This window comes from Periophthalmus magnuspinnatus, chromosome 2, assembly GCF_009829125.3.
Source record: "Periophthalmus magnuspinnatus isolate fPerMag1 chromosome 2, fPerMag1.2.pri, whole genome shotgun sequence".
Lineage (NCBI taxonomy): Eukaryota > Metazoa > Chordata > Actinopteri > Gobiiformes > Gobiidae > Periophthalmus > Periophthalmus magnuspinnatus.
This window is the reverse complement of record NC_047127.1, coordinates 13,297,096-13,323,074: the sequence shown is the minus strand read 5'-3', so window position 1 is coordinate 13,323,074 and position 25,979 is coordinate 13,297,096. Positions and strand designations below refer to the sequence as shown.

Below are 25,979 nucleotides of genomic sequence, written 5' to 3'. Positions count from 1 at the left end.
TCAGCCTTGGAATCAATAATCTCTACTGAACAAAAGGGAAAAGGAGCTGTTAACTTGAAAACTACCACTTGATGGCATCACAAGGTGGAACAGAGCATTTTGAGCTTGGAGATATAGACTGAAACATGTGTGAATGAAACAAAACACAACTCCAGGTCTGTTTTTGAGAAGGTAACAGCATTAGGACATGACTTAAAGCTCACAAGAGTCCGATTTGCGTAATATAAGACCTTTGATTCATCATTATTTTGCAGTGTACACATCACCGTCAGGATTCTCACATCCTCACTTCCTCACGCGTGACGAGGAAAAGGAACCGCGAGCCAGCACAAACACCTCCCAAAGCTGCGATAAAACGTTAAAAATGTGACTGTGTGGCTTATTTAAATCCTCCCTCCTCCAATCTGCGTCTCTGTTATAACGAGCGAGTCTTCAGTTTCGACACATATCAGTCTCAGCGGGTTTGAATCTGAAATATGATCATTAAAAACTACTGCAATTTATAATATTTTTGGATTTTCTGTTTAAATATTCTTGCCAAAACTCTCGCATAGATTTCTAGCCCTCCATTTTAGATTATAACATCAACTGCTGGGATGTCACGACCGCCCCACGGACCTTAATACAATGCTATTACCAAAAAAAAAAGCAAATTTCTCTCTCATTTCCCTCTATGTGCCATTAGCCGCGAGGATCTTTAGCGTGTAATTAATTGTGGACTCAAATCACAGCCTTGGTTGGTAATTGGGCTGCCTGAAGTCTATGGCATTTCCCATCTGTTCAGTCCAAAATACTCGAGCGACTATAGCAACCAAGCACCTCACCCACCGCACAACACGCATCAGATCTGCTGCCACTTCAGACATGGCATCGAAAAAAACAAAATGATACTGTCTGTCATCTGTCCATGTCTGACCAGGATGGAGAGGGAATCAAGGACTAAAACAGGTCTAAAGCAGGTCTAAAACAGGACTGAACCAGGTCTAAAACAGGTCTAAAGCAGGTCTAAAACAGGACTAAAACAGGACTGAACCAGGTCTAAAATAGGTCTAAACCAGGACTAAACCAGGACTAAAACAGGACTGAACCAGGTCTAAAACAGGTCTAAACCAGGACTAAACCAGGACTAAACCAGGTCTAAACCAGGACTAAACCAGGACTAAAACAGGACTGAACCAGGTCTAAAACAGGTCTAAATCAGGACTAAAACACGACTAAACCAGGACTAAACCAGGACTAAACCAGGTCTAAACCAGGACTAAACCAGGACTAAACCAGGTTTAAAGCAGGACTAAACCAGGACTAAAACAGGACTGAAACAGGACTAAAACAGGACTGAACCAGGTCTAAAACAGGTCTAAACCAGGACTAAACCAGGACTAAACCAGGTCTAAACCAGGACTAAACCAGGACTAAAACAGGACTGAACCAGGTCTAAAACAGGTCTAAATCAGGACTAAAACAGGTCTAAATCAGGACTAAAACACGACTAAACCAGGACTAAACCAGGTCTAAACCAGGTCTAAACCAGGTCTAAACCAGGTTTAAAGCATGACTAAACCAGGACTAAAACAGGACTGAACCAGGTCTAAAACAGGACTAAAATAGGACCAAACCAGGTTTAAAACAGGACTAAAACAGGACTAAAACAGGACTAATAAGGGTCTTATAAGAAAACCAATACCACATGAAGACTTGATTAAGTACTTTTAAATGACGACAGCAGCTCTTATCTTGAAGTAAACCAGGACTAAACCAGGTCTAGAACACGACTACCCCAGGTGTAAAATGAGACTAAAACAGGACTAAAACAGAACTAAACCAAACTTAACACAGGACTGAACCAGGACTAAGCTAAGAGTAAATCAGGACTAAACCAAGATTTAGCTAAGACTAAACCAGAACTAAACTGTCTCTAAAACAGCACTAGAAAAGCCAAGACTAAAGGACCAGACTATAAGGACTAGAAAATAAGACAAGAATATCATACTGTCTCTGTCCAGATTTCCATTAGATATTTTTAGATCCAAAAAAAAACATTGAGCTTGTTTGAAAATGCTTGATATTGGCAGGCACAGGTTGCAGATGTAGTCACATTTTGTCTTTAATGGGACACGATTAGAAAATAGAAAATTATATATAAAAACAATTCAATCGGATTTCAGACAAATGTTTGGTCTTAAAACAGGACGGTCCTGTTCTAGTCCTGGTTTAGTCCTGGTTTAGTCCTGGTTTAGTCCTGGTTTAGTTCTGGTTTAGTCCTGGTTTAGTCCTGGTTTAGTCCTGATGTAGACTTGGTTTAGTCCTGGTTTAGTCCTGGTTTAGTCCTGGTTTAGTCCTGATGTAGACTTGGTTTAGTCCTGGTTTAGTCCTCGTTTAGTCCTGATGTAGACTTGGTTTAGTCCTCGTTTAGTCCTCGTTTAGTCCTGGTTTAGTCCTGATGTAGACTTGGTTTAGTCCTGGTTTAGTCCTGGTTTAGTCCTGGTTTAGTCCTGGTTTAGTCCTGGTTTAGTCCTGGTTTAGTCCTGGTTTAGTCCTGATGTAGACTTGGTTTAGTCCTGGTTTAGTCCTGGTTTAGTCCTGATGTAGACTTGGTTTAGTCCTGGTTTAGTCCTGGTTTAGTCCTGGTTTAGTCCTCGTTTAGTCCTCGTTTAGTCCTGATGTAGACTTGGTTTAGTCCTCGTTTAGTCCTGGTTTAGTCCTGGTTTAGTCCTGATGTAGACTTGGTTTAGTCCTGGTTTAGTCCTGGTTTAGTCCTGGTTTAGTCCTGATGTAGACTTAGTTTAGTCCTGTTCCTCTTGTAGTTCTGATGTAGTAACGCAGTAACTTAAATACATATCATTCATAATATAATGTGTTATAGTGATACTTTCGTTCTTACCACTTCAGGCAGCAGCTTGGTGGCCAGATCATGGATGGCCTTACCCATAATGCACAGGGAGGAGAGAATGAAGACCACTCCGAGTACACAGCACGCTCTGAGGAAGACAGAGGTATACACATTATAATCAAGATGACATAGTGTTACAACAATGTTAGAGCAGCCAAATGGTGTACTCATGTAATAGTATTTCAAAACAGTTTTACTTAAAGGTATTCTGTGTAACTTTTCTGGAGGGGGGGCTGCCACTGTTTTGTCTCCATGGAGATATTACTGCTTTGCCTGGAATTTTCTATGGTATAATAATAAACGTATCTATCTTGTATTTATTCAATTACAGGTGTTTTACTGCTCAAAAATACATTTCAAACCAAATCAACTTTCTGTAAGTGGGCTCGCCTCTCCACAGACCTGACTCTTACCTCAACTTGTCTCCACTCCATAGATAGGTGAGTTTAATGCCATACCATGAACATTCACAGTAAAGCAATAACAGTTCCATGGAGACAAGCACGTGTAAGTAAAAGTACAAAGTAGTGATTCAAGAATGAGTAAAAAAAAGTATATAAAAGTTAAACAATGTAAAAAATCTGGTGTTTTTAGAGGATAGAAACATGAGAAAAACTAAATCATATCTGAAGGAGCAGGGAAAGAAACACAAATGTTCAAATCATTTCGTATTAAGATAAAGCTCAAGTCACTGTAGACTTACTCACAGAGGGAAGAGCAACCACAACTTTTACTCAAGTAACAGTACTTATTCCTTACAGTGCTAGTACTTTAAAGGTCCTATTTTACACAAAACTGACTCATGTGAGATTTTAGTCATGTTATAATGCTGCTCAAAAACAGACCTGGAGTTGTGTTTTGTTTCATTCACACATGTTTGAGTAACACTTTATTATCAGTCTGTCTACATCTCCAAACCTCAGAATGCTTTGTTCCACCTTGTGATGTCATCTAGTGGTAGCTTGAAGGTGTTAACAGTTATTTTTATCCTCAATTGAACTGCTTTACTCTTCAGTACTCTAGAATAACCTTACGTCGTTGCATATATTCCTGGATATAGCTGTTTTACCTTTTATACAGTTGAGATTGTCAATAGAACGTCTCCAACAGAGGCTAAAACAATAGCTGTAACTTCAATGTTAGACAAATCCAGAGCTGAAATGATCAAAATGAAGATGTGCAGTTTAAAAACACAGTGGAGCACTTCCTGTGAGGCAAGGCAGGTTTATTTGTATAGCGCAATTCCTACACAAAGTAATTCAAACACAAATCAAAACATAAATAATCACAAATAATCATCATAAAATTTGCATTAAAACAGAAAAGTGCAGAATAAAAAATCTTTCAGTCATATGCACAGCTAAAAAGAACTGTACAAACTGTAAACTGTATTACCACTTAATGACATCACAAGGTAGAACAGTGTGTTTTCAGTTTGAGAGAAGAACTCAGCTTAAATATGCAGGGTTTGTGAATGAAACAAAACACAACTCCAGGTCTGTTTGCGACGAGGAAACAATACTATAACATAGATCAAACATAGCGTAATATAGACCCTTTAATACCGGTACACTACAGACTCCATACATGCCCGTCTCCCCGTGCGATGATAACGGTGCTTTCCTTTGATTAGATTAGCTGATGAGGGTGGCAGCTGCACCTGTCCTGTTCCGTGTAACCTCGACAGATGTCCTCCAAACACCTGTTCCCAATTACACCCCTCGGAGGGACCGTAAACAGCGTCGCACGAGTCCAGGGTCACGCTTCAAAAACCCGTCTGCTTTAGCTAACTCCTGCACGGGGATGGGACGGAGCGGCGTGGTTTGGTTTGAAAAGATATTAGCATGTCTAGGCTGGATTATATGAGACAATTATGAGAATGAAAAGGTTGTAATTTCTTAGGTAATAGAATGGAATCTGCAAAATAGAAAAATACAGCACCATTTTTAATGAAACATCTAGTTTAGACCTTTAAAAATATGTTCTCTTGTATTAGTTTATCACTTCCTAACCCAATCTTACTGCACAAAGTAATGCATTTTTAGTGTGAGTTGGCTCGCCTATCAACAGATCTGACCAGTAACTTGGCCCATTAGTGTCACCTGCCTGTCCCCATACAGATAAATAGGTTTAACATTATATAGTAGAACTGTATAAATCCAGGTAAAGCAATAACGTCATCATGGAAACAAGCAAGTGATGAAACAATCAAGTGATGAAAAGTTACACAGTGCACCTTTAAACGTGTCACATTTGTGGCACTCCGAATATTCTTTTGTATTCTTTTGTTTTTGTAATTTTTGTATTTTGTTTGTTCATCTCACTGGGACCACAAATGACATTAAAGAAAACTATAATTGCTAAAAAAAACGACCCAAATTATGTAAATTTTGATATTTTTAGTTTGCGGGGACACATGACACTGAACATAAAAGTAAAAAAAAAAAGGCAATATAATTATAATCTGTCATAAAGTCTAGCCAGGAAATATTCAAACTTACATAAGAGGATAAAAATCACACCCAAACAAAACAGCAAAAAAAAAACAACAACATCTGAACAGTAGGTCAAAGTGAACTCTACACTGCAAATCGTACTAAACCGTGCCCCCATCCCTCCTGTATAATCCCGCCCGTGTTCGCGTATCCGTCTGATCCTTCGTCCCCCCGGGAATTCGAGCGGATGAGGTTACCACGGCAACACAGGGCAGCTCTCTCCAGGAAGTCCGCAGCAGGACGCACGCCCATATAAGGACGGGGTGCACTCTGCCTCTGTCCCAGCTGAGCACCCCCTCCTCGTGTTATTCATGTGAACCACTGACAGGTTTAAACAGCACATTGTGTACCAACAGTAAGAACAGTGTGGTACTTTTAGTTGAAATTCTAAGCTGAATGTTTTTAGATGGAGAATTTGTTGTTTATTTATTTAACCATTACTTCATATGTGTCGTTGTTATTATGCAGTAGTAGTATTATAGTAGAAGTAGTGGTAGCGAATTGCCTGGGATGCAGAAAACACACTTCTCCAATACTTTAAGAACAAGTGAGTCTGGACACTGGGCATGATTGACAGGTGGATTAGCCAATCAGAGAAAGAAAAAAATATCACAGAGGGCTGAAAAACATCATGTCTTTCTGCAAAATCAAAGAGTAAAACAGTAAACTCTACGTTACATGTGTCAAACTCAAGGCCCGGGGACCAAATGCGGCCCGCCACGTCATTTTATGTGGCCCGTGACAAGGTTAATTAAAATGTATGACTGTCTTAAAATGTCAGTTTATCAGGAGATACACAGTTGCACAGTTATATTTTTTTAACCATTTTGCTGATGTGGCCTTCGGTGAAATGGAGTTCACACCCCTGCGAGTCTAAGGTGAGAGAAATGGAATTTTGTGACCAATGAGCTCGTTACACATGCGTCACTGTAAAAAAACTAATCTGATTGGACGATTATGTTTGGCTCTGGCTCAAAACTGATGACATTCTGTATAAAAAAAAATACATCATTGTGGAATCGCCAGGCAAAATAGCAATAGTGGCAAATAGTTGTATGACTAATAGTCCAAATCACTTTTCCGTGTCATTGTTGACCCGCCGAAGTTGTATTGGAAGTGATTCATGCATGTTTGAGCCATCTTTAATCACTTACTTTCAAGACGCCATATTGCCGATCAGTCCCCATTTTCACTGCCACCGGTACACGCCCACTGTGACGTACTTATTTTGTTTTTCAGTGTAATTTTCTTAATGTGATACGTGTAGAAATTGACACAGTTGCGTAGTCCTTTTGATACAACTGAAAAAAAACATCCGCTATTCGCTAATGTGACGTGCATCTGTCCATAGGGGGCGCCGATAGCTTCACAACTTTTTGCATTAACACAACAGAACCACCAACAGTGACTCATTATTAAAGCTGCTCGTTGTTAGTCATCTGGTCTGGTCTCCATGGAGATGTTATTGATTTGACTGGAATGCTACACAGTATGGCTTTTAATGTTTCAATCTCTATGGAGACTAAATGCCATTAGGCTAAGTTACAGGTCCAATCTGTGAAGAATAGACACCGCTGATGGTAAGAATATGTTTTTGAAGGTATTTTTGAACAATACAGCTACTTATAATGAACTAGATATATGAGTTTAAAGCCATACTGTGAAACATTCAAAGATCTTCATAGAAACAGTAAAGTTAGAGACGCATACCACCCAAACTAAGATCAAATATCTTTTACGGCTATCTCTCTCAGTAACAGAAACTTCCCAATTCATCTTGTTATGACATCGCCGGGCCCTGTTACCATGGCAACACCCAATCACTACCACCGCCACATTTCAATTCGTTGGGTTTTTGTTTTTTTTGTATTTATTTTTCACCTTCGAACAAAACACAGACATGTCCATTTTTATTATTTTTTTTATTTTTATTTTATTTTACCACGACAGCAGAATCGATCCCCCTCGGTTATATTACCGCGCTACTTTTCCATCTTTTGGCGTGGGGTAAACAAACTCGAAACGTTCTAAGAGAGAGGAGACGGAGAGAAAGGGACGGACAGAGCGCGGGGGGGCAGTGTGTGAGTCCCGTTGCCATGGAAACGCGCGTGTAAAGTACATGCCCGCGTACGTTCGGGTTGCCGGGTTTAGGCAGGGAAACGCGTCCGTGTCGTCTCATGTGTCGTGCGTGCGTGGATAAGTTGTTTGTATAGAACTCGTACATTGTGTCCCATTGAGAAAACACGGCAGGAGTAACAATCGCAATTAACACAAGAGAGATAAAGTGAGCTGTTTGAGATGTTACAGGTCTAATACGCTTGATTTATATTTATAATGTTCTGTGATCTGTGTGGTAAATGTCATGTACAAATATAAAGATATGAAGAGGTTCAAACGAGCAGGAATCACACACTTTATAATGTGACAGTGGGAGAGGAACTATACTCTCATTTGAACAAGTATAAGACACATAGACTAGTACACACACATAGACCACTATGAAAACTAAAAAAGAGGGAAAAGGAGAGAGGGAAGAGAGAGAGGGGGGGAGGGAGGGGGAGAGGAAGTGGGGAGGAGGAGGGAGAAGAGGAAAGAGGGGGAAGGGTCGGTTGGAGAAGTGGTAGAGAGAGAAAAGAAAGGGAGAGACATGAGGGAGTAGAGAAGGAGGGGGGTGACAGAGAAAGTGAGAAAGGGAAAGAGAGAGGAGCAGGAGAGAAACAAGGAAAGACCGAGAGAGAGAGATTAGATGAAGAGGGGGAAAGGGGGAAGGAGAGAGAAAGAGGGGCAGAAAGAGAGAATAGGGGAGAGATAGAAAAAGAAGGGACGAGAGAAAACGGGTGGGGGAAAGAGGGTTAGAGAAGTGGTGAAGTGGAAAAGAGAGGAAGGGGGAGGGAAAAAGAAAAGCGAGAGAGAGGAGGGGGTGAGAGACAAAGAGAGAAAGGGAAAGAGAGAGGAGAGGGAGAGAAAGAAGGATAGCGAGAGAGATTAGATGAAGAGAGATAGGTAGAGAGGAGGAGATGGACAGAAGAGAGAGGGAGGGAAAGAGAAGAGAGGAGGGAGAAAGGGGGAAGGAGATCGAGAGAATAGGGGAGAGATAGAAAGAGAGGACTACTATAGAACCTAAAAAAGAGGGAAAAGAAGAGAGGGAGAGAGAAAGGGAGAAGGATGAGGGAGAAGAGAGGGGGGGTGAGAGAGGGTTAGAGAAGTGGTGAAGTGGTAGAGAGAGGAGGGGGTGAGAAGAAGAAAAGGGAGAGAGGAGCAGGAGAGAAAGAAGGAAAGAGCGAGAGAGATTAGATGAAGAGGGAGAGAGAGAGAGAGAGGAGGAGATGGACAGAAGAGAGAGAGGGAAAGTGAGAGGAGGGAGGGGGAAAGGGGGAAGGAGAGAGATAGAGGGGCAGAAAGAGAGAGGACAGAAAGAGAGAATAGGGGAGATAGAAAAAGAGGGAACAAGAGAAAGCGGGTGGGGGAGTGAGAGAGGGTTAAAGAAGTGGTGAAGTGGTAGAGAGAGGAGGGGGAGAGAAAAAGGAAAGGGAGAGAGTGGAGGGGGTAGAGAAGAGGGAGGGGTTGAGAGAGACAGAGAGAAAATGAAAGAGAGAGGAGCAGGAGAGAAAGAAGGAAAGAGAACAAGAGTTTAGATGAACAAAGAGAGAAAGAGAGGAGGACAGAAGAGAAGGATGGACAGAAGAGAGAGGGAGGGAAAGCGAGAGGAGGGGGGAGAAAGAGGGAGAGTGAAGGAGAGAAAGCGGGTGAGAGAGGGTTAAAGAAGTGGTGAAGTGGCAGAGAGAGGAGGAGTAGAGAAAAAGGAAAGGGAGAGAGGAGGGGGTAAAAAGAGGGAGAGGGTGAGAGAGAGAAAGGGAAAGAAAGAAAGAGAGCAAGCGAGATTAGATGGAGAGAGGGAGAGAGAGAGAGGGAGGAGGAGATGGACAGAAGAGAGCGGGAAGGAAAGTGAGAGGAGGGAGGGGAGAAAGAGGGAGAAAGGGGGAAGCAGAGAGATAGAGGGGAGAGAATAGGGGAGAGATAGAAAAAGAGGGGAAAAGAGAAAACGGGTGGGGGAGTGAGAGAGGGTTAGAGAAGTGGTGAAGTGGTAGAGAGAGGGAAGTGGTAGAGAGAGGAGGGGGAGAGAGATGAGGGAGTAGAGAAGAGGGAGGGGGTGAGAGAGAAAGAGAAAGGGAAAGAGTGATGATAGGGGAGAAAGAATGAAAGAGCAAGAGTTTCGATGAACAGAGAGAGAAAGAGAGGAGGAGATGGGCAGAAGAGAGAGAGGGAAAATGAGAGGAGGGAGGAGAGAAAGAGGGAGAAAGGGGGAAGGAGGGAGATATAGGTGTAGAGAGAGAGGAGAGGAAGAGAATAGGAGAGCGATAGAAAAAGAGGGAATGAGAGAAAGCAGGTAGGGGAGTGAGAGAGGGTTAGAGAAGTGGTGAAGTGGAAAAGAGAGTAGGGGAGAGAAAAAGGAAAGCAAGAGAGAGGAGGGGGTGAGAGACAAAGAGAGAAAGAGAGGAGAGGGAGAGAAAGAAGGATAGCGAGAGAGATTAGATGAAGAGAGACAGGGAGAGAGAAAGAGAGGAGGAGATGGACAGAAGAGGAGAGGGAGAGAAAGTGAGAGGATCGAGGCAAGAAAGAGGGAGAAAGGGGGAAGGAGAGCGAGAGAATAGGGGAGAGACAGAAAGAGAGGACTACTATAGAACCTAAAAAAGAAGGAAAAGAAGAGAGGGAGAGAGAAAGGGAGAAGGATGAGGGAGAAGAGAGGGGGGGTGAGAAGAAGAAAAGGGAGAGAGAGGAGAGGGGGTGAGAGAGAGAAAGAGAGAAAGGGAAAGAGAGAGGAGCAGCAGAGAAAGAAGGAAAGAGAGCGAGAGAGATTAGATGAAGAGGGAGAGAGCGAGAGAGAGAGGAGGGAAAGGGAGGGAAAGCAAGAGGATGGAGGGGAGAAAGCGGGTGAAAGGGGGAAGGAGAGAGATAGAGGGGCAGAAAGAGAGAATAGGGGAGAGATAGAAAAAGAGGGAACAAGAGAAAGTGGGTGGGGGAGTGAGCGAGGGTTAGAGAAGTGGTGAAGTGGTAGAGAGAGGAGGGGGAGGGAAAAAGGAAAGGGAGAGAATGGAGGGGGTAGAGAAGAGGGAGGGGGTGAGAGAGAGAAAGGGAACGAGAGAGAGGCAGGAGAGAAAAAAGGAAAGAAAGCGAGAGAGATTAGATGAAGGAGGAGAGAAAGGAGGAGATGGACAGAAGAGAGAGAAAGGGAAAGCGAGAGGAGGGGGGAGAACGAGGGAGAGAGAGGAGAGAATGAGAGACCAAAGCGAGAGAATAGGGGAGAGATGGAAAGAGAGGGAACGAGAGAAAAAACTCTGCTCTTGAAAGCTTATAAACTCATCATGGTGAATATTTAGGATGCTAGGAACACGAGGGCTGTAAAAACGGTTTGAAATGAACCAATCCACTTTTTCTTCTCAAAATAATCAAAGAGGTTGATTGAATATAGTGCCTCAAGAGTAGTTTCCAATCTCATTTCCTTTATTTTTCGTATATTTGTAGAGTAAAAATAGACGTGTTGGTTGGTCACGGCGGGCGCGGTAATTCCCTAAGTGCCCTCCTGAAGTTTGCAGACTGAGTTTAATTGAGCTCACATGGAGGAGAGGAGGAGGAGGTATTAAGGTGAGATTACATTCAAATCAACACTAATGAGACAGAGAGGAGCACACTGGTATATTATACAGCGGGGATTAGCATGTAGTAAACACAGCCAGCTAACTCATACGGCGTTAGCATTAGCAACTCTAGACTGTACACTTGAATTATACTGAATTATACTGCACCTGATTTTTACTCAACGAGTTCATTTTAAACAGTTTGCAGAGGTCCAAAGTTGTTCCTCACTTATCCATTCTGAGCATCCTAATTATTCACCATGATGAGTTTATAAGCAATTTTCACAACTGTTCATTACATTTATAATTGAATAAATGCAAGACAGGTTTAATGTCATACTGTGGAACATTATAAGCTCCCCGTGCACGTTCACACTTTTTACATTTATTGGTGCGCTCCCCAATTGCGCTGTACTGCAACAAAAATAGGAACCAATGTTACTATGAAGAATTTAAATGTAATTCATCCAAACATAATATAATAAAAAAAAATAAGTACAAAGTAATATGCAAAATAAAAAATTACCCAAATTAATGTTAGTACAGTACATAAAATAATATAAGTCAAATAAATTAAAAGTTACATATCCATGGAAACAAGCAAGTAGCGCTGCCCAACCGGAAAAGTTACATAGTGCACATTTAAGTCAGATTCAGGTTTAATAACAGACTAACCTTAACTCCTAACCTTAAAGAGGGAGTATTACGCAAGCAAGGGATTATGCAAAATCAACTTTTTGAAGCTTTTTATCATGTTATAACGTTGTTCCCTTATCAAAAACGTGTCTGAAGGGGTTTTAGATGTCATCCATGCATGTTTGAGTAATTTAGTGATCTCTCCCGCGCCCTATTCGAATCCTCCTTATGGTTAGCTGCAAGATTTTGTGCATTTCTCCGCCCACAAGTTTCCTCCTTAACCCTGCTCCCGGACGACAATTCTCCATAAATATATAAAAATATTATAAAACTGAACACTACAACTTCACAAACTTGATGCGATGTTGCAGTAGTTTCATTACTGGGATGCACGCTGATTGTGTTGTGATGGTGCTCTGAAGGGGGAGTGACTTAGCGCAGAGAGCAAAGGGAGGGGAGACTTAGCCCATCCAAAATTTAAGTGTTGTTTTCATTGTTTTTGGTTGAATATATCATTCTTAAGACAGTAAAAGGCAACACGGTGATTTAAATACGTTATGTGTTAGCAGTTAATACCCCACAGAAGTAAAATAGCCGCACTTAAATAGAGTCACTAATCTGGAATCATTAATTAACGATCTGATTAAGTCTTTGTTCATGTTTAATCAATTCAAGTGGATGAAATGGCACCAAAAGTCTAAATGTGGCGTTTAATAGAGTTAGATGCCGGTTATTACCACATTAGCCCTGTACTGCATGTTGCTTCAATAGGCCTACGTGTTATGTATTATTCAAATCAGGAAAATGCATAGTAACGTCAGTGGCTAAATATAGTCGGGTCTTGGTAAATAAAACATACCCTCGCTGTAATTCACTTTGTTAATGGGTTCATTGTGGGATGCTTTTTAAACAGCATCTATCCACAGAACGTTGGGACTGGATGAGCCCGGATGATACGGACTCGAGAATCGCAGTGTGACTCTGAAGTGCTGTACGTTTGCAAGTTTTCTCCCCCGACAAAACCCACAATGTCGATGAAACGTTCAAAGGCGCCTACGAAGGTTTGAACTTTGAGAGTGTTTAAACAAGAGAGAAATGTGAGAAAATGTTAACGCCTGTGTGAGAAAAGTGTATAAAGTGTGTGGTGAGGGGTTTTACAGCAAAAAACATAGAGAATAATTGTGAAAAAAAGAGGGAAAGGCTGACTACTTCGTGGATGAGCATAGCTGTTTTTATCCTTCACAACATTCAAGTTGAAATAAATAGACCCAAACAGACAAGTCGACAATAACTCCAGATTTCATTAAAGTATTTTTCGCTCCTTCACACTCTCTCCGTCTCCGTCTGTGTCTCCGTCTTTCTCTCGTTCAGCTCCTCCTGGCAGCCTTGGGTCCCATTCACAGGCTGCACAAAGGCACCTGACCTGGATCCACCTCTCTGTCTGTCTCTTTCTTTTTTCTCTGTCCTCTATCTCTCTTCCGCTTTTTTCTTTTCTTCTTCTGCCTCTCTCTCTTTCCTCTCTTCTCCGCCCTCCCTCTACCTTTCTCTTACCCTCTCTTCCTATCTCCCCTTCTCTCTTGCTCTCTCTTCAACCTCCCTCTCTCTGTTCCCTTCGCCTCGTCACGTCCTCTGCCTCTCTCCTCCGCCCTCTCTCTTCTTTTCAGGTCTACCTCTCTATCTTTCTTTCTCCCTTCACTCTCTCTAACTCTGTCCTTCTTTCTTCGCTCCCCCTCTCCTCCCCTCTCTCTCAGCTCTCCTTGTCTCTTCGTCTCGCTCTCTTCTCCCTTCCCCGCTCTCTTCTTTTCACTCCTGCCTCTCTATTTTCCTTTCCTATATTCCTTTTCTTTTCTCTCTCTCCTTCTGTCCTTCTTTGTTCGCCACCCCCCTCGTCCTTTCTCTCTCAGCGCTCCTTATCTCTTCTTCTCGCTCTCTTCTCTCTTCTTTTCACTCCTACCTCTGTCTTTCCTTTTTCCCTCTCTATCTTTCTCCCTCTATCTAACTCTATTCTTCTTTCTTCACTCCTCCTCTCCTCCCCTCTCTCTCAACTCTCCTTGTCTCTCCCCCTCGCTCTCTTCTCTCTTCCCCTCTCCCTCTCTCTCCTCTCCTGTCTCTTCTTTTCTCTCCCCCTTTTTCTCTATCTCTGTCCCTCTTCAGCCTCTCTCGTTCTCTCTCTTCACCCCCTCTCCCTCTCTCTCAACTCTCCTTGTCTCTCCCTTTCACTCTCTTTTCTCTTCCCCTCTCCCACTCTCTCCTCTTTCTTCTTTTACCTCCCCCTTTCTCTCTCTCTGTCCCTCTTATCCCTCTCTCTTCCTCTTTCTCCTTCACCCCCCCTCTCAACTCTTCTTGCCTCTTCCTCTCGCTCTTTTCTTTTCGCTCCTACCTCTCTATCTTCCCTTCTCCCTTTTCTTTCTCCCTCTATCCTTCTTTCTTTACCCCTCCTCTCCTCTCTCTCAACTCTCCTTGTCTCTCGCTGTCTTCTCTCTTTCTCTCTCCCACTCCCTCCTCTTTCTTCTTTTCCCTCCCCCTTTCTCTCTCTCTGTCCCTCTTCTCCCTCTCTCTTTTTCTCACTCCTTCACCCCCTCCCTCTCTCAACTCTTCTTGTCTCTTCCTCTTGCTTCTCTTCTCTCTTCTTTTCGCTCCTATCTCTCTATCTTTACTTCTTCCTTCTCTCTCTCCCCCTCTATCCTTCTTTCTTCACCACCCTCTCCTCTCTCCCAACTCTCCTTGTCTCTCCCTCTCGCTCTCTTCCCCTCTCCCACTCTCTCCTCTTTCTTCTTTTCCCTCCCCCTTTCTCACTCTCTGTCCCTCTTTGGCCTCTCTCTTTTTCTCACTCCTTCACCCCCCTCCTCCCTATCTCTCTCAACTCTTCTAGTCTTTTCCTCTCGCTGTCTTCTCTCTTCTTTTCACTCCTACCTCTCTATCTTCCCTTCTCCCTTTTCTCTCTCCCTCTATCCTTCTTTCTTCTTTCTTCTCCTTTCCTCCCCTCTCTCTCAACTCTCCTTGTCTCTCCCCCTCGCTCTCTTCTCTCTTCCCCTCTCCTACTCCCTCCCCTTTCTTCTTTTCCCTCCCCCTTTCTCTCTCTCTCTCTGTCCCTCTTTGGCCTCTCTCTTTCTCTCTCTCCTTCACCCCCCTCCTCCCTATCTCTCTCAACTCTTCTTGTCTCTTCCTCCAGCTTCTCTTCTCTCTTCTTTTCGCTCCTACCTCTCTATCTTTACTTCTCCCTTCTCTCTCTCCCCCTCTATCTCCCTCTATCCTTCTTTCTTTGCCCACCCTCTCCTCTCCTCTCCTCTCCCTCTTGCTCTCTTCTCTCTTCCCCTCTCTCCTCTTTCTCTTTTCTCTTCTGTAAACAGATAAGATAGTGCAGTGTCGTCTGCCTCTGCTCCCACAGGACTGAGGCACACTCCCACACAATAGACAGGTGCTGCATTTCTTCACACTCGTCATGGTTTTCAAACAGTGGAGTAGGTACAGACATTTGATGCAGACAGGCTGAAATGTTACCTACTGCTTCTTTAAATGTATGCAAAATTAAAAGAAAAGTAACTGATTTAAAGGGCCCATATGACGCTATTTTCTGATCTGTGTTATAATGTTGTTTCCTCGTCGCAAACAGACCTGGAGTTGCGTTTTGTTTCATTCACACATGTTTAAAACACAAATCATGCATATTTAGGCTGTGTTCTTCTCTCAAACAGAAAACACTCTGTTCCACCTTGTGATGTCATCATGTGGTAATACAGGAAGTGCTCCACTGTGTTTTTAAACTCCACACACCTTCACTAGAATCATTTGGATCATTTCAGCCCTGGAATTGCCAATCTCTACTCAACAAAAGGTCAAATGTAGCTGTTAACTTGAAAATGACCAGTTCATGACATCACAAGGTGGAACAGAGCATTTTGAGCTTTGGAAATGTAGACAGACTGAATGAAACAAAATACAACTCCAGGTCTGTTTTTGAGGAAGTAACAACATTATAACATGCCTTAAAGCTCACAAGAGTCTATTTTGTGTAATTTAGAGCCTTTAAAAAGTACAGACTGTTATTTAGTCCTTGTTAAGTGTTGGTTTAGTCCACGATTATCTAATATAACTTGAGTTTGTTTGAACCAGATGTTCAATTCTTGTAACTCTGACGTTATTTCAGAGGGACTTGTTTAACAGCAGAAGGCATCTCACCTGTGGTTCAATCAAATTCAGTTCTTTGTGGTCAAATTGTGCTATAACGGCTCAAATTAACGTCTAACTTGAGTAACAGAGCTTCAGACAGAGCAGTGCCTCTAGTTAGCGACACACTGCGAGGGAATGTGGATGACAGTCTGACCAGAAAGAAGTGACTCAGCTGGAACTACAAGAGGTGATTTGGGCTGTAAACAAGTCTCTCTCTAATAGCATTACAGTCACAAGCTAGCTAGCGTTAGCCAATAGTTTTTCAGTGAGTCACCCTCTATCCCTGTCACGATTACACATTTTGAAGTGTAAGTTATGAAGTTATGATAAATAATAATATTGAAACCAAACCATAAAGCAGAATTATCCCCAAAAAGTATTCTAAATGTACAATATTATGGAAAAAAACAAAAACAAAACATGAGCCGCAATAACAGAATGCAATAAATAACTGAGCGCAACACTTAAGTATTTAGTTTGTGTCTATAATGAGTCATAGAAGTTATGTATTCGACCTTCTAAAGCTCAAATCTCATTGCAGTGCAGAAAAATAACAAAATATTTCTTACTAGTACAAAGTGCCCACTATAAACATTGAGCCCCAAAAATGACTGTTCCATCTGTATGTGTTGAAAAAGTCGATACAGTGATCATCATGAACATCTGTATTGATCACAAGCTCCTGAAAATGTGTTGTTTACATTTTTTATTTTTTATTTTTCTTGAGTTTCAGACTATCTTTAAACATTTTCGACAGCGTTTGGTAATTGACCGGCCTGGGAAGAAGTGTCTGGGGTGATGGAAGTACGCGATTCCCTGCTTAGACTGCTGCCCCCGCGACACAACCTCAGACAAACTCAGACAAAAACTGATGGATGATTGGACGTTTGCTAATTCGCGCATTGTGTCTCCATGGTAAGCGCTGAACATTCCGCCTTATACATACATACAGAACCCCCCCCCAGCGTGATGTCACTACAAAGTATCAGTTAGTATAAGGACGACTCACATGTATTCCCGATGGGCGGAGTGGACTGCAGCTGCGTTACTGTATCGCCACAGCACTATGACGGAGGAGAGGACGTCCAGGATGGCATCAAACTGTAAAAAAAATATAAAACTGTATTAATCAACAACAAATACTAGATTTAGTAGTGATTTTAGTGTAAATAATTGTACTTACAGCAAATCCAAAAGCAGAAGCGCTATGTCGCATGATTGAGACGGCTGCAAGTAAACACAACACAAAGTACGTTATTAGAAAGTACGTAGTGATTAATGTAAAAAAAAAATGTAATATTCAAATGTAATTGTTGCCAGTCGAGACATAAAATGATTGTCTGCAACGTTGGGTGGAACGTCAACTGCGTGTTTCCATGGAAATAGAAAGTTAATACCACTTTGGAACATTCTTCACGGAGATAGTAGACCTGTCATGATAAACACTGTATCGATTTATCGTTCAGGACATGACACATGGAACAATCATTCTGACAGTCGATATTTATAGACTAGTGAGAAACGTTTTGTAGATTTTTCAGAAGATTTGCGCCGATGAGGGTTGAATAACAGCAGCTCATGTTTATTAATAATACAGTACAAATAGAAATGTTTTGGAGGGAATCGTTTCTCGTCCATATTACCTTCACCAAAATATCGCACCGCAAAATTTTTTATTGTGACAAGCCTATGAGATAGACAGGTTTTATGCCGTAATGTGGAATATTGTTGGCAAAAGAACAGCATTTCCATGGAAACGAGCAGGAGTAGTAGGAACCCTCCTTCAGACCAAATAAGAGTCAGGTTTGTGGAGTTTGCAATGCAGCAAACAACCAAAATTAAACAAGAAAAAACACATTCTTTTTTTTTAGTCTATTTTCTTTGGTCAAATGTTACATACGGTGGTTTTAAAATACATTTTCAGCAACACAGATTTTTAAACAGTAAATTAGTAAATTACATTCTTTAGCAAACAAGTGCAGTATTAGATAAGAAAACACAGGATGATTGATAACAGCTACAGTAACCACACGTGCGTTAGAATCCATATTGTAATATCAGATGTTCTCTTGCTGTTTCTTCTCTTCAAAGCTTAGATCGGTCAATGTTTTTTTTCCTGTTTAAACAGTCTATTGTCTGACCCATTGATTGACACAGTGTTATTGCTATTCATGCATTTTACTGTTTTCCCATAGACATAATTTGCTTGTTTTGTACTGATAAGCCAATTTGTCAAGAGTACAAACAGACTTAATGTAACTGATGGGGTCAGTCAGCCACCTGCCTGTCTCCATGGAGATGGTAACAGTTTGCCTGGAATGTTCAACAGTATGGAATACACATAGTGGATGGAAATTAATGTTTGGCTATAATCCGGTGTGTGTACATTCATGTTGTATCATGTCTGTTCATTAGCATGCACTGTCCCAGTCAAATAAATAAATAAATATGGAATTAAAACCATGTATCTGCCTGGTTCTAAATGTATTCAGTACATTTAGAACCAGGCTCCAGCTATTTTCAGTCTACCCACCCAAATTCAGCAGGTTAGAGCCGGCCCTGCTCTGCACATATAACCATATAAGTAGATTTCTTTAATGCCATACTGTGGAACATTCCAGGTAGGCCTGTCATGGTAACACATTTTGAAGCACAATGTATTGCTACAGAGGAATATTGCGATAAATGATTATACTGAAACTACTTAATGTCACAAAGCAGGATAATCCTATTAACACATTTTTAAAATAAAGTATCATTAAAAAGGCTGAGCTCAGCACATACATGACACAATCAACTGATAATTAGCCATAGCAGTTATGTATTATTTATTAAAACAAAGCTCAAATTAAAGTCTAACTTGAGTAACAAAGCCTCAGACAGAGCAGTGCCTACAGTTAGCATCACACCCCCAGGAAATGTTGATCCATTGATACTAATCTGAGCTTTGTTTTAACACAATCTGACCAGAAAGAAGTGACTTAGCTGGAAGTACAAGAGGTGAGCTCATTTGTGCTGTTAACCATTTTTCTATATCTGTTATGTGTTGAACGATAAGTCAATATAGTATTATTTATAGTTTATATATATATATATATATAGTATTATTTATAGTTTATATATATAGTATTATTTATAGTTTTTATATATATAGTATTATTTATAGTTTTTATATATATATAGTATTATTTATAGTTTATATATATAGTATTATTTATAGTTTATATATATAGTATTATTTATAGTTTATATATATAGTATTATTTATAGTTTATATATATAGTATTATTTATAGTTTATATATATAGTATTATTTATAGTTTATATGTATAGTATTATTTATTCTGCTTCTGACAGCTCAAATCTTACATTATTAGATAAAAATGGCAAAAAATCTCCCCACTGCTGCAAAGAAAAAGTGCACATGATAAATACTGAGCCCTAAAATATATTGTTCTTGATTTTATATATTGAATGATAAGTGTTTATAGTGATGAGCGTGACATCTCCATGGAGACAGGTGACAAACCCTCGAAAAGTTACATACTGTATATAGAGTATTATTAACCTGGCAGAAAGAGAGCAGAACTAGAACAGGACTTTTAAATGTCTTTGTATAGCCTCGTACAGTGTCTTATTAACAAAATGTGACAGATTAAACATCTTAATTCAAATCCTTGTGACATTTCAGTGAAGCAAACAGCGCATTTCTAAAGGTCGTTGTAACTTCCCCCTCGCTCAGGTGGATCAATTTCACATAGAAAAGGTTGCATTGTGGGAAAAGTTTTTGCTACTGCAGCGAATCAGGCAAAACGATAGCACATTTTGAAGTCCTGATATATATCGTTGAAGTAAATGTAGATGATAAACGATAATATTGAAACTAATCTATGCCACAGCAATAAGTAAACCACAGAATGAAACACTTTAGTCATTAGTTTGCATCTGTAATGTCTCAAAGAAGTTACTTATTCAAACTTGCACGGCTTATGGTGAAAAGAAAAGTGGTGCTATAGGCTACTTGGTTGATATAAACTCGTCATAATATTTTTTGCAAGTGAAATATGAAGTAATTAATGAGGATTTAAAACTACAACCACCAGTTTGTCGAGATATTTATAACAACTGAAACTGAACTGGAACATTAACTCCAAAGGTAAGTGAGGACAAGATCCAAGCGCCACCTGAACAATTTTCTTTTAATACTTTTCCTCGTAAATATAAATGCTCCACTAGGTCATATACAAACTTAAGAATATCATTTAGGCCCCATGAAGCAGAGCAATATGGTTTTATTTTTACTTTACCAATGAACTTTTCAGCAGCAAGTGAGCGTTTAATTCTCAAAGTTTAAGTGAAAAGGAGCAGGTTTAGTCCTGATTTAGACCTGGGTTTGACCTGGTTTAGTACATTTTCTGTGGAGTATTCCAGGCCTGCAGTAACCTGTGTCTATCAGATATACTTTATAGTAGTCCTGGGTTAGACCTGATTTAGTCCAGGTTTAGTCCTAGTTTAGTCCTGGTTTAGTCCTGGGTTAGACCTGGTTAAGTCCTGGTTTAGTCCTAGTTTAGTCCTGGTTTAGTCCCAGTTTAGTCCTGGGTTAGACCTGGTTTAGTCCTGGTTTAGTCCTAGTTTAGTCCTGATTTAGTCCTAGTTTAGTCCTGGTTTAGTCCGGGGTTGGACCTGGTTTAGTCCTGATTTAGTCTTGGTTCAGTCCTAGTTTAGGCCAGGTTTAGTCCTAGTTTAGTCCTGGTTTTGTTCTAGTTTAGTCCTAGTTTGGTCCAGGGTTAGATCTGGTCTAGTCCTGTTTTAGTCCTGTTTTAGTCCTGTTTTAGTCCTGTTTTAATCCTGGTTCCTAGTTTAGTCCTTCTTTATTCCTAGTTTTAGTCCTGGTTTAGATCTGGTTTTGTGCAGCTATGGGGTATTCTGAGTCTGCTGCAGTGACCTGTATCTATCAGACATGCTTTATAGAAGACCTGGTTTAGTCCTGGTTTAGTCCGGGGTTTAGACTTGATTTAATCCTTGTTTAGACCTGGCTCAGACCTGATTTAGTCCTGGGTTAGCCCTATCTTAGTCCTGGTCAGTATCAAACCCTTTGTATTACTTCTCATTGCATAACACCCCTAGTTTCTTTCATGTCTCCTTTTAGACTTTACTTAGACCACGCCCAATGAGCCGAATCCTACTTTGGCTTTTAATTACATGCGGCGCTATGCTAATGAGGATGTAAATGTGTGTTTGGATAGAAGTGTGCCTCAAGATTTCTGCCAAATGCCAAACTAAACACAGGGCGGCAATTAATTAGCGCCTAAGACTGATGGCCTATATTTTTCTATTTGTTTTGAACCTGTCAGAAGAGCTAAAAATGATAAATATACTGCGAATTCTAATTATGTTTTTATACAGATTTCAAAGACGAAGACGGTTGCACAAAAGCAAGTAAGCCATATGCAGAGAAGACACAGAAGGAATCCTCTCTCTCCTCTTTTGCGAGTTTATTTTTAGCTCAGACGCACAAGGGTCCAACCAGCTCGCCTGCATGCTGATCTTAGACAATATGTGGTGTCGCTGTGTGTGTCTTCCGACCATCTATTTACCCACGATTCCTTGCAGCAACAAATAAAAAACGCATATGTGCCACTGCTATAGCGCCTTAGTGTTACAATGAAGGGATGTTATGAGCGGGAGATATCGGTTTGTGAGTTGTGTAGTGGAAATGATGGAATAGAAACTGATTTTAGACAGATTAAACCTCTGATTAAGTCTGATAACCAGGACTAAACTGGCACTAAACCAAGACTAAACCAGGAATAAACCAGGACTAAACCAGGACTAAACCAGGACTAAACCAGGAGGAAACCAGGACTAAACCAGGACTAAACCAGGACTAAACTAGGACTAAACCAGGACTAAACTGGGACTAAACCAAGACTAAACCAGGAGTAAACCAGGACTAAACCAGGAGTACACTAGGACTAAACCAGGACTAAATCAGGACTAAACCAGGACTAAACCAGGACTAAACCAAGACTAAACCAGGACTATACCAGGACTAAACTAGGACTAAACCAGGAGTAAACTAGGACTAAACCGGGACTAAACCAGGACTAAACTAGGAATAAACTAGGACTAAACCAGAACTAAACCAGGACTAAACCAGGAGTAAACTAGGACTAAACCAGAACTAAACCAGGACTAAACCAGGACTAAACCAGGACTAAACTAGGAATAAACCAGGACTAAACCAGGACTAAACCAGGACTAAACAGGACTAAACAGGACTAAACCAGGACTAAACCAGGACTCAACCAAGACTAAACCAGGATTAAGATAGAAGTTCACCGGCTTTGCTTTGTAGGACTTAAGTAGGACTAAACCAAGATTAAGCCTGGCCTAATATAGATCTCAACCAGTGATAAACCAGGACTAAACCAGGACTAAACTAGGACTAAACCAGGATAAAGGTAGAACTTCACCCGCTATGTTTTGTAGGAGTTAAGTAGAACTAAACCAAGATTAAACCTGTTCTCACATAGATCTTGACCAGGGCTAAACAAGGACTAAACCAAGATTAAACCTGGTCTAACAGAGGGCTAAACAAGGATTAAACCAGGACTAAACCAGGGCTAAACCAGGACTAAGCCAGGGTTAAGATAAAACTTCACCAACTTGGTTTTGTAAGAGTTAAGTAGAATTAAACCAAGATTACACCTGGTCTAACATAGACCTTAACAACCAGGGCTAAACCAGGACTAAACCAGGACTAAACCAGGACTAAACAAGGACTAAACCAGGACTAAGATAGAACTTCACCAGGTTTGTTTTGTAGGAATTAAGTAGGACTAAACCAAGATTAAACCTGGTCTAACATAGCGCTTAGTACTGGCAGATAGAGACAAGCACATCCTATAAAAGTTCCGACTGCATGCTGGGTCCAAAAACAAAAATTATAGAAAAGAAAGAGCAGATCCGCACTGCAGTTCTTTCGAGCTCCCAGTTTTGTGTTTTTTTTGTTTTTTTGTTTTTTGTTTTTGTTTTAATAGCACCACCACGCCCGGAGTTGTTTGAATGATATAACACAAGCTGAGTTGCCTCCAGTGTACCAGAGTCGACAAAACAGATTCAAAGATCCGATGCGCACGTCAATACTCACCCATCAGCGGGGAAATGGTAAAAATCACTGAAAAACACCAGCATTTATTACAATCAGATCCAGCTTTGAGTAGCTTCACATCTAAGAGCCCTCCAAACTTGAGCCAAATGCCACCACCCACTTCTTACAGTCGCCATCCCAGGACTGGTAAACCTTAGAAAATCCAACAATAACGCCTATATGTTGAAATATCCATGTGGTTTGGCAATACTTTCATAAAACAACTAGAAAACCAAAAACAAGAATCGGCGAACACAGATCCAACATCTGAAACAATGACCGCAGAAGCCCCGTCCCAGTGCGTTTTACTCTAAAGCTACACAGTGTAAGATCCCTCAGATATGTGGGCAATGAACAGATAAAACAACCCAGCCGACATGGCGATGGGAAGTACATTCTATTGAAAAGAGAAGCTTTTTGGATGTTTACTCTGGGGTCCCTGGCTCCTAAAGGCCTCAATGAAGACTTTGATTTGAGGCTCTTTCTGAGACTCTCTTAAATGTTGACATCATCGCTCCAATCGAATAGTACGTCCATTGCTGTAGTGTTTGTGCTAATATTGTGCTCTTGTGTATGTTATATTTGTATATCAGCTGTACATAGAGGAAGTGTATTCAGCTGTGGTAAACTAACACGCCACTTTAACGACATTAGTGAGCATCTGTTTATACTTTCTTTCATAGGATTCCATCGAACAACTGTCATATATTTATTGCAAACTGTCACGTGTAGTCATTAGCTTTCCTGTCACATGATCGGTCAGGTGGATACATGGGCTTGTATAAAACATGTGTGAAACTGAATCTTTCATGTCTGAAGAAGGACTTGACCTCGAAACGTCTCAGTGTGGTGCTATTAACATAATACAAAATTGCGAGCTCCAAAGAACTGAAGTGCGGATCTGTTCTTTCTTTTTTAACATAAAGCTTAACAAGGACTAAAGCAGGACTAAAGCAAGACTAAAGCAGGGCTAAACCAGGACTACGTATAACATGTCAACATACTGGGTCTTAACCAGGACTAAACCAGGACTATGACATGTGTTATGGAATTCTTTGCTCTAAATTTTTACATGTATTGCTATGTATTGTCATCTATCTGTTTGACCTAATTTCTAAATCCTATATGTATTGATACGTAATGTTATCTATCTCTTTTCTCTTTGACCAAATCTTTGTGATACTATCTGTTGTTACGCACAGGCATGTCTCTTGTTTGTTAGCACAAGCAGCCTGGAGTCACTGGGACTAGATATGTTCATTTATCAGCTGAGGGCGAGACGACTCTATTAGGGACAACAGCTCTTTGACAATTGTGCACAATTAATTTAGTACATCTGACTTTTTGATTCAAGACAATTTTTCTATTGATTTCATATATTTTTTAGTTTTTTACTATTAGAAATTGCACAACACATGTCAACAAACAGGGTCTTAACAGGACTAAACCAGGACTATAACATGTCAACAAACTGAGTCTTAACCAGGACTAAAGCAGGACTAAACCAGGACTAAACCAGTACTATAACATGTCAACAAACTGGGCCTTAACCAGGACTAAAGCAGGACTAAACCAGGACTATAACATGTCAACAAACTGGGCCTTAACCAGGACTAAAGCAGGACTAAACCAGTACTATAACATGTCAACAAACAGGGTCTTAACAGGACTAAACCAGGACTATAACATGTCAACAAACTGGGCCTTAACCAGGACTAAACCAGGACTATAACATGTCAACAAACAGGGTCTTAACCAGGACTAAACCATGACTATAACATGTCAACAAACAGGGTCTTAACCAGGACTAAACCAGGACTATAACATGTCAACAAACTAGGCCTTAACCAGGACTAAAGCAGGACTAAACCAGGACTATAACATGTCAACAAACAGGGTCTTAACCAGGACTAAACCAGGATTATAACATGTCAACAAACTGAGTCTTAACCAGGACTAAACCAGGACTATAACATGTCAACAAACTAAGTCTTAACCAGGACTAAAGCAGGACTAAACCAGTACTATAACATGTCAACAAGCAGGGTCTTAACCAGGACTAAACCAGGACTATAACATGTCAACAAACAGGGTCTTAACCAGGACTAAACCAGGATTATAACATGTCAACAAACAGGGTCTTAACCAGGACTAAACCATGACTATAACATGTCAACAAACAGGGTCTTAACCAGGACTAAACCAGGACTATAACATGTCAACAAACTAGGCCTTAACCAGGACTAAAGCAGGACTAAACCAGGACTATAACATGTCAACAAACAGGGTCTTAACCAGGACTAAACCAGGATTATAACATGTCAACAAACTGAGTCTTAACCAGGACTAAACCAGGACTATAACATGTCAACAAACTAAGTCTTAACCAGGACTAAAGCAGGACTAAAGCAGGACTAAACCAGTACTATAACATGTCAACAAGCAGGGTCTTAACCAGGACTAAACCAGGACTATAACATGTCAACAAACTAAGTCTTAACCAGGACTAAAGCAGGACTAAACCAGGACTATAACATGTCAACAAACAGGGTCTTAACCAGGACTAAACCAGGATTATAACATGTCAACAAACAGGGTCTTAACCAGGACTAAACCATGACTATAACATGTCAACAAACAGGGTCTTAACCAGGACTAAACCAGGACTATAACATGTCAACAAACTAGGCCTTAACCAGGACTAAAGCAGGACTAAACCAGGACTATAACATGTCAACAAACAGGGTCTTAACCAGGACTAAACCAGGATTATAACATGTCAACAAACAGGGTCTTAACCAGGACTAAACCAGGACTATAACATGTCAACAAACTAGGCCTTAACCAGGACTAAAGCAGGACTAAACCAGGACTATAACATGTCAACAAACAGGGTCTTAACCAGGACTAAACCAGGATTATAACATGTCAACAAACTGAGTCTTAACCAGGACTAAACCAGGACTATAACATGTCAACAAACTAAGTCTTAACCAGGA

General features: G+C 40.8%; 1 protein-coding gene across 1 annotated transcript in view; it reads right to left on the bottom strand.

Moving 5' to 3' along the window:
• The window catches only part of LOC117384630 (transmembrane protein 163-like), a 66,548-nt gene that overhangs the window by 28,694 nt on the left and 11,875 nt on the right, over window positions 1-25,979 (bottom strand). The window contains exons 3-5 of the mRNA XM_033981814.2: window positions 17,011-17,054; window positions 16,837-16,928; window positions 2,882-2,978 (exon numbers count right to left, since the gene is read on the bottom strand). Coding sequence (XP_033837705.1) covers window positions 2,882-2,978; window positions 16,837-16,928; window positions 17,011-17,054 — 233 coding nt within the window. The remainder of the gene's footprint in view (window positions 1-2,881; window positions 2,979-16,836; window positions 16,929-17,010; window positions 17,055-25,979) is intronic.